Raw genomic sequence first — 13826 nt, forward strand, 5'->3', positions numbered from 1 at the left:
ATAGTTAGTTAATAAAAATAAAATTAAAAATAATAATAATAATTTAATTCTTATATTGCACGCTTTCCATGAAATGATGATCAAGCGCGCATTACATCCCAATAATAGTGTTATTAAAAAATATACATTGATAAAATTAAAGCATACAGAGTTGGTCAATGTTCAATAAAAATCAAGTTTAATTAGTTAACAAGTTAATCATAAGACAAACAAAGATCACTTTACATGAAATTTAATAACCTGTTTGTCGGTGTAATGGAATGTCCAATTCCGACAATCTCGAAGGTTAGTGTGCGTTTGAAGTAGTGTATTTATACCGATCTTAGTTTTGGATGGCTCCTACATATTTCTATGCTTTCTTGGTTACATACTTATCACTGAAAGGAACTGACGGTGGACGTTTTCAATGTGAACCTCTAGAGGATCAAACATGCTTCGGATCACGTTTAGATTATAACTTCACAACTTTAAAGTTAGTCACGGATTCTGATAATCAACTGGACGTTGAAAAAAACTTGAAGCAGTGGGAAGGCTTGAAATTTTTATCCAGGTGCTGGTCGGTTCTTCAGCCGCTTCTGTGTCAAGTTTACAAGCCGCAATGCTCCAATAATAACGTCACACTGCCCTGTAGGGAACAGTGTCTTGCTACTCGGAAGCCGTGCTCTGTTGTCGAACGTTACCACGAAGAATGGCCTGATTTTTTAAAGTGTGAACGTTTTCCACTTGGAAACTGCAAGGACGGTTCGGTAAGCTTGATCTAACTTAAGAACAGAACCTTTTCAATATACAGCGCATGTTCGTATTAAAAACATCCGTGTGATAGTTCAGTGGATTGTCGAACGCACACAGAGAACAGATCTCATAATATTAGATAAAATTGTTTAATAACTGTGACCCAGTCAACATATAGGGGGGCATTATGTTGGGTCCCGCTCTGTGTCCCGTTTTGGAATGTGCCTCCAATGAACTCGAGCTATTACAATATTCTGGATTGAAAAGAAACAGTCTCGTCTAGAAATAACTGCACCGAATTTATTTAAGAGTAAAAATGATGGATTATGTTAGTGATAGTTATAGGCTTAATTACTAATCTGGGCTTCACCTAAAAATAATCTGCCGTTAGCAATAGGGAGGTAACAGACTCGGGGTCAGAAGACAAGAATATCTGCACGCTTACTGGTAACAGAACTCATGTACGTATTAGTGCTCATCTGATTACAGGTGACATTAACTTTTCAACATCCACCCTCTCTAGAACCTAATCAGACTGACCCATCTTGCAAGGGGGAAAACAGCTTACTAGCTATAAAATTATAGCTAACGACTCAAAATTAATATACCACTATAGATAAGTATTTTTCACATAGCTTTTATAAATGCAAGAGTATCATTGTGACTCAGATCTAGAAAGTTCTAGAATTTACTATGAAATGGTATCTTGTAAGAATCTTGGCTGACACCATTGGTCTGAACAATCTTTTCAGCTCTGTGCCTTGTGTCCAAGGTCAATTGCTCTTTCATTGCCCTAAGGGTTTATGATACTTGTATTTATATCTGTTCATTTTGTGTAAACATGGAACATAGGGATAGTAAGATAGAAAACAAGTGGGCAATACCTTGCCACCTTTAAGCAACCACAAAGTTGATCCTTCTTTTCAGAGTAATGTTTTCTCCAGATGCACCCAGCACCCACCTCTGTTCACCATAGCCGGCAATTAAGCATTCCTTTATCCTAGCTCTTAGGGCTTTAGGCAAGTGGCAGCAGGAGATGCATTGGAGCTCAATGCAAAATTTTGCCTCCTTCATTATTATGCAAAAGATAACCTGTTACTTGCTCTCTGTCATCAGTAGAGACAAGGGAAGGAACTGGCAAGGGTTAAACAGTGGTTGTAGTTGTCTTTGTTGCTCAACCCCTGCAATTTATCCTGTGCCTTCCCTTTTGCTCATTTGAAAGATTAACCAAGAGCCTTTCATAGGCCAAGTATCAACTATTTGATATTGCAAGTATTGACTGAACTTAATCTCTAAGACTTAATCAAGGATTTAAATCTAAAAAAGAAATAGACATTTAAATTGCAGCTAACACTGAATTATGTCTTTCAGGTAACTAAACTTCGGATAAATGAATCAGCTTGCAAGAGGCCCTTGGTTGAGACAAAGCACCAGTCCAGTTGGTATGAGGGCATTGAAGGGTGTGGTATCCAATGTGAAAACCCTATATTTACCACTAAAGAGCACACAAGAATTCACAGATTTGTTGGAGCATTTGGAAGTTTATCATTTACATGCAGCCTTTTCACAATGGTATTGTAGCTTTAACTTTAACTTTATTTAAAGAGGGAAGTGCAATAACCTGTTACATTTTTCTAACCTGCGGCCCTCAACCCATCCAACCCACCCCAGGGAAGGACATCCATCACACAGTAATCTCATGTGTGGGAAATTAACGTCTCCTTCTCCTAACCCTGCAGGAGACGGGACCTCCACTTATTCGTCCTTATCTGAGAAGACTAGAATATCTAACCATTTCTTGATGTTATATCAATTATTTTAAGACCTTGAGTGTTGGTCCGGTCAGGGCTCGAACCCTTGACCTCCCACACAACAGTTCAGTGCTCTATCCATTGAGCTAACTGGGAGGCTCTCATCTATCTGCTCAGATTTTGTCTTTGAAATAATCATATTTTTGAGATAGAATAAATATATGAAGTTCATATATTTTGAACTGCGGTATTAGATACGTATGATGCAGGAATGATGATGCACTAATACTGCAGTTCAAAATATATGAACTTCATATATTTATTCTATCTCATTTATCACTTTCACGGGTTTATTACAAACCAACTTAACGGCCTGCTCCTAGTTGGCTTAATTGTTAGCTCAATTGGTAGAGCGCTGCACTAGTATCGCAGAGGTCAGTGGTTCGAGTCCCGTACAGGCCTGATTTTTTTCAGGTCTGATTTTCGCTATTGCATAAATAGCGCTATCTACTGCGAGGATCGTGCATCATACCAATCATATTTTTATAAGAATCTCATTTCAGTTATGGTTACAACGATTAAATTATGACCACCTTGCAATAATAACAACATTTTTTATATTCAACACAACAATTGAGAATGCAGTCATTCCCTTTGGGAAATAACTTTTAAATTCATGCATCCCATTTAATCACAACCTCACATCAATCTCTCGTATCCCACAGGTTACATTTCTCATTGGCTGGAAGTCACAGAATCGATATCCATCAGTAATTCTCTTTTACATGAACACTTGTTTCTGTGCAGCATCTATGGGTTTTCTCATCCAATTTGCTGATGGGGCCAGAAACCGTACAGTATGTCGGGCGGATGATACTATGAGGCTTCAAGAACCAAGGTAACTTTCCACTTTGTGATGAGGAAGTAAGGTTTTATATATATTGACTGAGTGGAAGGTAAGGCAAAAAGGTGAAGTCAGCTGTGATTTAATGAAATGACCCATCCAGTTGGAGTTTATCCCACTTTCTTTGGCATGAAATGAGAAGGAGAACTGTATATCCATGGAATTGGATGCTTGTCCATCACATGAGAAGGCCATTTGGGAAAATATTTAGCTTAAGGTCACCATATATTGCAGCAAGGTCAGCAGTGACATTTCAGTTAAGGATTTTTTTGGAGTTCTAGCTGGTAATTGAGAACATCACTCAACAAACTTTGAAAATGACTTCACTAAAGTGTGACTCTAACAGTAAGGCTTTTTGTACAATGTTACTATAATTATTAATTTTTTAATTTTTTTTGCAGTGAGAGTGACAGCTTCCTGTGCATTCTAACCTTTGTGCTTGTTTATTACTTTTCAATGGTTGGTGCCCTGTGGTTTGTCATCCTGGCTTTTTCCTGGTCAATCTGTTTTAAGTCTCTGGGCAGCACCAGGGATAACTTTGCTGGAAAAGTGGTGTATTTTCATGTGATAGCCTGGTTGGTTCCTCTTACTTTGGCAGTTAGTGTTGTTGCTCTGAAACAGGTAACAGTTTGCAGACAAAAATGTTAGTGATGACACTGCTCATAAAATTGACTGAAAAACTGTCTTAAATTTAAGAATCATTTAATTAATAAATAATCAATACGAAAAATAAAGAAACGACCGACAGTCAAACATCCTAGTTTTATAGACTCAGAATGGAGTCAAGTCTTTACAATTGCAGTCAAAACCAACAATGTGAGGGTGGTAGCTAAGAAATTATGTTGCCAGCTGAAACTTCAATTGAGGTAACTCAAATTAAAGGTGGTGAACAATTTTAAGTGTGTAACCTCAGAAGTGACTGTTGTGCTTTATCAAGTGATCGATGGTCAGCAAAAAAATCCAGCTGGTGAGTGCAGCTTTTTTATTTGGTGAATTTCGCCAGCAGCTGGTGCTCAGCAACAACCCTGCAATGTTACTCAGTGAGGCTGTGAAGAGTAAACGGCTCCACTCAATAGTTATTTTTTCAAGTCTGATACTGTATGAAGTCATTAATTTTGTCAATAAGTAAAGTAAGTAAAGTCTGTTTACGAGCCTAGTGGCCCATTAGGCCAGTGCTTAACTCCGGTTTCTGTAGCATGAAGTGACTAGGAGTATTTCTACTCCCCCCTGGATGGGATGCTAGTCCATCGCAGGGTTACCCCCAGCATTAAATTGCTGGTACCCATTTATACACCTGGGTGAAGAGAGGCACTGTGAGAGTAAAGTGTCTTGCCTAAGAACACAACACAATGTCCCGGCCGGGGCTCGAACCCGGACCACTCGATCCGGAGTCGAGTGCACTAACCATGAGGCCACCGCGCCTCCACACAATTTTGTCAATGATCAATCCTAAATCTTTTAGATTGAAATTGAGTAGGAATAAATTTTTGTATTTAAATCAGAGTGGCCAGTATGATATTTTTTTCAAAACTAAATATTTTCAAACCAAATTTTCAAGGCAGATATCTTGTTACTATTTAGCAAGTAATACTGGTAATGTTGTTTCTTTTAAATTTAAGGTTGATGCAAACTCTCTGAGTGGAATCTGTTTTGTTGGTTACAAGAATCCCAATATGAGAGCCATCTTCCTGTTGGTGCCGTTAGGTGTGGATCTGCTCATCGGGGGGAGCTTTTTAACACAAGGTTGGTCATCAATTTACTAACTGAAATTATGTGATATTGTGATACCAAACATGGCCGACTGGTCTCCTGTAAGCTCTCCCTGTATTTGTATCATTGCAGTCGCGTATCTTGTAACTTCTAATTGTACTAAGCACTTCTTAACTCCCATAACTGTTTTCAGTTTTTCTTTTTTTTAACTAATTTCATTCTTTGATCTTAGGTCTTGTAACTCTGTGTAAGCTCCGCAGGGCAAATCCTAATTTTTTAAGCCACAGAGCTGCTCATAAAATCAAAGAGACTATCATGAGAGTAGGTAAGTAAGGTTGATTTCCAGGGACTTTTAGCTCAAAATGCAACATGCCTTCAATCAGCAATCTCTCTTGCTAATTCTCGTGACCACGAGCTTAGGTAAGTTAAATTGACTAACTTAATACATTATGGTTCATTACTACAGGTGTATTTTCTTTTATTTCATTTTTGACGGTATTTACAACATTTGCCTGCCATGTTTATGAGTATCACAACCAGAAAATTTGGGAGGAGAGCTACAGAAATTTTGTAAGGTAAATATCAGTACAGTCGAACCTTGATTATCCAGAGTTATTGGGACTAGAAGAAATGGTCCAGATAATCCAGGGTCTGGATAATCAAGAATATGTTATCTAAACCATGTAAACTGTATTTGTTGCTGCGGTAATCAACTAGGCATGCTTGTATGGATTCAACTGTTTCAAACTGGCAACTTTCAGTTCTTGTTTCTCTTTTTGATGTATTTCCTCATAAAACTAATATAACTTGATCTAAAATAGAATTCAACCTGGTTTTGCCAATTTTTAACATCATCAGCCAATAAAAAAATAAGCAGAAACATTCATTGTACATGTAACCAACATGAAAAAATACTTCATTCAAAACGAAAAGGCTGAAAATTATTTTTTCACTTACTTCCACAGGGCTTGACACTAACTTTTCAACTTGCTAGCCAAGTGGCTGGTGACATCTTAGCTGCAACGACAATTTCAGTTCGTTTACTAGCCAAACTGGCTAATGGAAACTGAAAACCACCAGCCAAAACTGAATTTCTACTAGCCTGTGGCTAGTGGGCTACCGTTAATGTCACGCCCTGTTTCATAGAGACTTTACAGTCATTTGGGTTTGTATTTCCATGAAACGTGGCAAATTTGGCTATAGATCTACTCGTCAAATGTGTTGCAAGAATATTGATTGACATTTTACATGTTTCTAAGAAATTCCAATTCTGTATTAAAAGGTGTCAAGTGTATTGAGTAAATTTCTGTAATTGTTTTCAATAAGTTCATATAAGAAGTCACACATCCTTGAAAAATAATAAATTAATCAATAAATTTGGCTTCATGTGATATGTAGACACAGCTGAACAGTTACCTAAATTCTAGTTAATAGTATCAGACTTGTCAAATACAAGGAAGGTACTCATATTTGTTAACTCTGTCATTTCTTGAAAGATGCATTGCAGAGAGAGTGGCACGGGGACAAATATGGAAAGCAACATGTGCTGTTGAGACACGTCCTGATCTCAGTATAATTGAGCTGGAATTAGCCTCCTTGTTTGGTACTGGAATTGCTATGAGTAGCTGGACCTGGACATCAAATACATTACAAACCTGGCAGAAATTATGGCGCAGGTAATATGTGGTGTTTGTGGCACATTAGGGATTGGAGAATTCTCCAACTACAGTGGAACCTCCATTTAACGAACCTCTATAAAACGAAGTCCACAGTATAACAAGCAGGCGATACTTCAGTTTCAGACCGCCTAAAGTCACAGTAAAATGTATGCCATTGGAACCTTGATGTAATGAACCAATTTTCCCAGTCCCTTGGCACTTCATTAAATCGAGGTTCCACTGTATTGTGTTCAGTGCTCCTGCTGAAATTTGATGGATTGAGAAACCAGTGTGGCAGTGGTTTTGTGTGCATTTCCTGATAATATAATAATATTTCTATGTACATTCATTTGGTAACAGTAACGAGTTAGTTGTGTTTTTGCTGTTGTTGTTGTTGTTATTGTGTTGCATCAATAACTGATTTTTTTTCTCCTGAACTCCCTCAGAATAACACGAAAAAACAGGCATCCAGAACTGAGCCACTACAAATTGATTAGAAGGATGAAAAAGAACAGAGTAGCGTGAGTAGAGACTAAATTTTAAATCTTTTTGTCCATGTAGTGAACGACCAAGCAGATATATATGTTACAAAAGGGTCATTGATTGTTATCCATACAATGTACTTTGATGTGGGAAATATTCAAAGATAGCATGTTTGGCTGAAATAGTCCATTTTACAGTTGTGTGCTTGGTTGCCAAGCCTTTGAATGGGAGTGAGGCTAGGGTTGACCTTGTTATGATACAAACCTTGCTGCTAGCCTTTCAAATGTAAATCACTTTACAATGAATATATGAAGTTAAGTAGATACAGGTCTCTATCACAACAGGGTCACCTTCAGCCTCACTCTGAATCAAAGGCTTGGCAACTAAGTACACAACTGTAAAATGGCCTATTTGATTTAAAGTTCTCTTTGTTTCTGTTTGTTCATGTTAGTCCAGCTGTATTGTATCCAGCTATACCAGAGGTACAAATGGATGCTATCTTGAAGATGGGTGAAGCAATTCAACGGAGCGGTTCACCTGTGAAAGCCCCAGTTCCAAGACAAAATAATGAAGAGCCACTTAAACTAAAAAGTATCTCTGAACTAACTCCTCATGAAAATCTTAGTTGATGACAAAATTACACTCAATAATAGAATACAGCAGACCAAGTTTAGGCTTTACTTTGTAAATAATTATAGATGGAAAATAGATATATTTTGCACTATTTAAGTTATGACATCAAACAATTCATAACATTTTATATTCTTTAATATAACATAGTATGCTGAATATCTAAATAGGTGTACAGGATATGGATAAGTATATTTTTAGGAGGTTCACTTTAAGCACATGTGAATTAATTTATAACTATGGTTTCATAAAACTTCTACAATTTTTTAGAAAGAAATTAATTGCACTCACCAGTATCATACCAGTTCAAAATTTGCCAGATTTTGAGTAGTTTTTTCTACTTTGATCTCTAACACCAGTCCATTCAAGTATCTGAAAGCACTAGTGAGTCACTACTTCTCAGAGCATTCAACATTTTCTGCTTGGTATTTAAGATTGAAAATTTTGAAGTTATCATCTCTTACCAACTTTTAACTGTGATGGATCCAACCAGCCCTGGGCAACAACAGCAAATTCCAGGTACAGTCACCAGGGTCCCATTTCTTGCAACTGAGTTTCAGTAACTTAATGACCCTGGAACAAGGTTTTAAGAATCAAAATTTTAAGTTTAGAGAAGCAGGTTCTGGCACTCTAACAAGTAAATTCTGTTTCTTAAAATTATAGTACTGTTTTATCATAGGATTCTCAAAACTTTTGAAACTCCCATCTTGCATGAAAACAGAACAACTTTACAGGCTTGTTGAGTTACTGGCAGATGGGATAGGCAATTGTGCTCGCCCACGAAAAAGAATTCTTGATCATAAGTTATGAGTACATGAAACATATTGGGATGAGCACTACCAAGGGATTGTCATATTAAGGTCCCAGTACCACAGTCTTCGAAAACTTCAGCTGTATTTTAAGGGATCTCGCATGAAAATTTAGGCGGGATCCCACTTGGGACAGACCTGGGATTCCAGGTTGGATTGGCTGCAACCCATGCAGCTCGTGTTTTACTTGTGTGAGTAAGACTATTTTGTCTTTGATATGTTAAAAAATAAATAAACAAAAAAATAAGGAAAAAACCCAATCAACATTATTTATGGTTACTTTACATTCATACAAAAATCTTTTGCAAGTATTCATTTTTTACAAATCACTAGGAAATAAAAACTTCTATTTTAGCAGAAAACAGCTAACTCTCATATAACTCCCTTCCAGTTCCTTTTGTACACCTGATTAAATGAGAAATCATGCTGTTACTTATTTAAAATTTAGATGAAAAAAGCATTAGACAAAGTCAAAACAGACAAAATTTTGACAGTGTACACATAGTATTTGTAATTTGCCCTAGTGTTACGTGAAAAATGCACCTCTTTTCAGCCAATCAGATGCAAAGAATTTTTTCATGTATATTATTAGTTCTTTAATTGCCACATTAAAGAGGGCAAGGTCATAAAACAAATTAAAGGTTTTATTCTTTGTGCTTGTGGGTATGCTTGCTTTTACGTTATTTAGGTTCCTTTTGAAAATAAACCAGTTATATACCTTATACTTGCTGTGTCCATTCTCTCATTAAAGGCCCTTTTAGACTCTGCTTTCAGACTTTTTTTGAATAATTATGTCAAAGATATTTACCTTAAGCCAACCATTTTTTCAGCTTCTATTCCATTTCATTATCATACTCATCTTGTGACTTGCTATGTAACAGTTCTCAGACTCTTTTATTAATTTGTATGTTCTACCTGAGGTAACTACTTCTGTAGATGATACTGTGTAAATCTTTCAAATGTCACTATTAAATAGACACATTTGACACATATATCTTATTAACCAAGCGCAAGGGCCATACTGGGAGAATATCGGCCTGAGGTCTTGACAGTATGGACCGAGCGCAGCTCGGTCCATACAAAAAAGACCGAGGGCCGATATTCTTCCAGTATGGTCCCGAGTAAGCTTGGTTGATAAGAGATTTATTATACGACAGAAGTTCAAAGGGACACAATTGCAGTATCATTCGGGACAGTGCCCGGTCCAATACTGAGAGAATATTGACTGGCAATAGAGCATTTTGATTGGTTGATTTTAGTTATTGGCCCTCTGACTGTCCGAGTCCTGTAATAAACAATCATTATTTACCAGCAGATATTGGCTTGATTTAGCAAAACATCTTAACCCTTTAGCCCCCACAAGAGATTAACTACTAATACTAATAATACTAATACTTTACTTATACACGTAACACCAAGGAGCTCCCAAGTGCTCGTTAAAACGTGTACATGTGTACCCACCATCCTGCTCCAGGGAAAAGGGCATCCACCTCACAGTAATCTTGTGCATGAGAAATTAACATCTCCTACCCCTAACCCTGCAGGAGACGGGATCTACGGTTTTATTCGTCCTTACCTGAGAAGACTAGAATATCTATCCATTTCTTGATATTATAGAAAGGTAGCAAATTCTCCTCAGTTATTTTAAGACCATGAGTATTGGTCTGGTCGGGGTTCGAACCCTCGACCTCCCACACAACACAATCCAATCCAGTGCTCTAACCAATTGAGCTAACCAGGAGGAATGTAAGTTCTCCCTAAAATATCAATACATGATCCAGCAAACAGGTAGTGAGATTACTCAAACTTACTCAAAGACTCGGGCAGTCAGAGGGCCAATAACTAAAATAAACCAATCAAAATGCTCTATTGCCGGTCAATGTTCTCTCAGAATTGAACTGGGCACTGTCCCGAATGATATCGCACTTGTGTCCCTTTGAACTTCAGTCATATAATAAATCTCTTATTAACCAAGCTTGCTCGGGACCGTACTGGAAGAATATCGGCCCTTGGTCTTTTTTGTACGGACTGAGCTGTGCTCAGTCCATACTGTCAAGACCTCGGGCCGATATTCTCCCAGTACAGCCCTCGCACTTGGTTAATAAGATATATATATCAGGTAGAGGTTGTTACCTTGACTGAACACCAAATTCTCATAACCAATTTACAAGGAAATGTGTAGCAGCTAGAGGGGAGAATTTACAATCAGATCTTGGGAATTAAAGGTTAAAAGATAAACAAACAGGAACAAGCCTGGCGAAGGTGAATGGGTTACATGACAATCATAAGGTGTGAGGCTCGATGTATTGCAACTGCGACCAAAAGATGAGCAAGTTCTGTTTAACCATTCAATGGTGATGGCAAAGTCTGAAGAAATGTTATGAAATCAAAAGAAGAGCCTCAGTTGGAAGTGGTTTATGAGTATTAAATCAATAAGGTCAATCTCTTCCAGCACTTAACTACCTTAACCCCTCACGGGTGTACAGTGTAAGCTAGCTATTAGTATCAGGAAAATTAGACAAAAAGAGGCAATGGATTCTTAATCAAGTACCATTCTTATATTAAATTCACCCTCACTGAAACACCCTAAGATTAAGTAATTACAAGGAGAGCTTTTTGGATTTCCCCATGAAATTTTCATAAAAAATGCAATATTCATCATATCTGAAAAACTAGGAGCACATGCAGAATATGAATGGCAGTTACGATTCAATGCATCAGTTTATGTTGAAACCCCAATGTGAATCAAACTGGTGTTGTCTTCTGCAAACAGTTGTTATTTAGCAGTTTAGGCAGAGTTATTGCTAAGCACCAGCTGCCGGCAAAATTCACCAGATGAAAAAGCTGCGATCGCCAGCTGGATTTTTAACCGGTGATTACTTGATAAAGCACACTACACACTTCCGAGGTTATACACACTTACAATTCTTCACCAACTTGGAGCCACCTCACTTAAAATTTCAGCAAGAAGCATAATTTCTTAGCTACAACTCTGGTTGTTATTAATTACACAGCTTTCAAGAATAGAAATTTTATTCCACTTGGTAATGATGAAATTTTGTTGCAAAGTCTCTGTTTGTCCTATTGAGAAGCTCTCTGGTCTCCTGGAGCCTTTTCTGGACATTCACCACAGTATTCTTTGTCGAAGGGTCAGAAAATAGAGTTGAAAGTTTTGAAGCTGAAGGGAATGGGCTTATGATAATATCTGCATCTTTCTCATTTGATGGAACACTTTTAAGTTTGCCAGTGCCATCCTTATCATTGTCAGCATCATCATTGCCATCTTCATCATCAGACACCTCAACAAAATGAGAGGATGAGTCAACAACTATGTCATCATTATCAAGAGAAGTTACTGTTTCCTTAAATAGTTTTCGGCTAGTTGCTTTGGGCATTGCACTGGTTATCTCCCCAAATGTTTTAAGTGATAAACTTGTTGGTTTGTTCATACAAGATTGTTCAGTTGATCTTGGTTCACCATGAATATTAAAACCAGACACAACCACACTTGCATCATCTTGTTTTATTGCTTTTTTCTTGGCAGAGACTGCAGCTGAGGGATTTCTGCAATTACATTTACACTTTCTTTCACATGCTTCCTCAAGTAACTTCACTTTACTCTCCAAGAGTACAACTCTGGCAGATATTTCATTATTCAGCAATATGGCATGATCATATTTCTTGAGTAACTCTTGAAACTGTTGTTTGAGTATGCAAACTTGGTTTTCTTCATTTGAGCCTGGATTCAATACAGAGCTTTCTGGAGTATTGCCTTTACTGGCTTTGGGATGCCTCACAACTCTTGTTGTAGGTGGAATTTTAGCAGCTGGATGCAAATAAACTTGGGAAGGAGAGCTAGATTTAGGGATGACTTCAAAACAGCTGCTCTTGACAGTAGGTGTGAGCATCAGATCTGGGCTTGGCTCTGGTGCTGCTGTCATGGTAACTGGGGATGGAACTAAATGTGGATTCATTCCCCAGTTAGCTGTGTTTTCAAAGGATGTTGGATAATATTCAGGCGAGGACACTGAATAAGGAATTTCATGGATACTCACTGGTACGGATACTGGGTTTGGCTGAGGTTTTCTCGAAACTTTTTCTCGTCGTTCAGAGTGAAATCTCCGGGAACCTGTACCCTGATCTTCCCAAGTCACCGATTTAACTTGAGACCGATCTAACAAATATGGACAAGTCTCGACATTCTGAGAAACTGGAAATTTCTTACCAAAGAGCGATGAGTCACTGGATTTGATGATCAAATTTGAAGGAAATGCGTGACCTTTATCACCTAAGACTTCTCCTGATTTACCAATATTTAAGTCTACTTCATAATCTTCAGCTTTTGATGTAGAATGGTTCTCGGGCTCATCCTCCATAAATTCACGAGTTATAAGGGGTTCTTTCAATCCCAAACCAGCTTTCAGTGCCTCTCCGTTACTCCGAAACCTCTTCATATCCGTGTCCAGAGGGAGAGGTCCACCAAACTGATCAGAACAAGTCGAAACATCTTTCTTTGCATGAGTTTCCTTACACGTTCCGTTGACTTTGGTGCCATTCATCTGTGAATTGGTACAACTTTGTTTCATTTTCTTCTTTTCCGATGTTCCGCCTTTAGGTTTAAGCTCATTGTGTTTCTCTCTAAGGAGTTTTAAAATGGCGCACAGAAAAATAATCTTTCTCTCTGCAAATCCAATCGTTAGAAACTGCTCCCTCGTTAGCTGTGGTTTGTAGCCAAACTCATCTCGAAGAACCTTGTAGACGGTTTCCATAAACCGTGAATCAGTTTTTCCGTACAACTCGTACCCTTTGGATGCAAAGTACTGTGCCAGTGAAATAGAAAAGTCAAGGAAAACATGATGAACAATTGGAAGAAATGCTTTGGGAATCCCCTGCGCGATGCCTTTCAGGTTGACCTCACTTTGAGGATAGTGAATTTGCTTTAGTCCAGAAACTAGCTTGCGAAGGTTATTTTTTAGGTCTCCTGTCGTCATGATAGGAATCGCACAGAATCTACCACAATTTTTGAGCAAGTGTCTGCAATCAATCCATTCACTTAACCGTCAGACTAACCGCCATTTTTTTAAACTTGACTTAGCAGCCGCCCTCCTACTTATGCGCAGGCAATACCATTGCAGCGGGTTCAGTAACA

At 37.9% G+C, this 13826-nt stretch overlaps 2 protein-coding genes across 2 annotated transcripts; one reads left to right on the forward strand and one right to left on the reverse strand.

Annotated features, from left to right (window-relative positions):
- Positions 1–260: 260 nt before the first annotated feature.
- Positions 261–9333, forward strand: LOC111341780 (protein smoothened). The gene is made up of 10 exons (XM_022948792.2): positions 261–746; positions 2104–2304; positions 3209–3381; positions 3789–4008; positions 5007–5130; positions 5330–5422; positions 5564–5672; positions 6594–6773; positions 7202–7276; positions 7690–9333. Exons 1-10 carry the CDS (start codon positions 333–335, stop codon positions 7865–7867), a joined length of 1767 nt encoding a protein of 588 aa, XP_022804527.2. The 5' UTR covers positions 261–332; the 3' UTR covers positions 7868–9333.
- Positions 9334–11201: 1868 nt separating this feature from the next.
- On the reverse strand, positions 11202–13755 carry LOC111341784 (uncharacterized). The gene has a single exon (XM_022948794.2). The coding sequence runs from the start codon at positions 13666–13668 to the stop codon at positions 11710–11712; it is 1959 nt and encodes a 652-aa protein (XP_022804529.2). The 5' UTR covers positions 13669–13755; the 3' UTR covers positions 11202–11709.
- Positions 13756–13826: the final 71 nt, after the last annotated feature.

The sequence above is a fragment of the Stylophora pistillata genome, chromosome 2 (genome assembly GCF_964205215.1).
Source record: "Stylophora pistillata chromosome 2, jaStyPist1.2, whole genome shotgun sequence".
NCBI lineage: Eukaryota > Metazoa > Cnidaria > Anthozoa > Scleractinia > Pocilloporidae > Stylophora > Stylophora pistillata.

Bases quoted from the DNA above. Each gene is read 5' to 3' on its own strand.
- LOC111341780 (XM_022948792.2), top strand. From the start codon at position 333: ATGGCTCCTACATATTTCTATGCTTTCTTGGTTACATACTTATCACTG. The intron at 3,382-3,788 runs GTAACTTTCCAC...TTTTTTTTGCAG, and splicing joins ATGAGGCTTCAAGAACCAAG to TGAGAGTGACAGCTTCCTGT. The intron at 7,277-7,689 runs GTGAGTAGAGAC...TGTTCATGTTAG, and splicing joins ATGAAAAAGAACAGAGTAGC to TCCAGCTGTATTGTATCCAG.
- LOC111341784 (XM_022948794.2), bottom strand. From the start codon at position 13,668: ATGACGACAGGAGACCTAAAAAATAACCTTCGCAAGCTAGTTTCTGGA.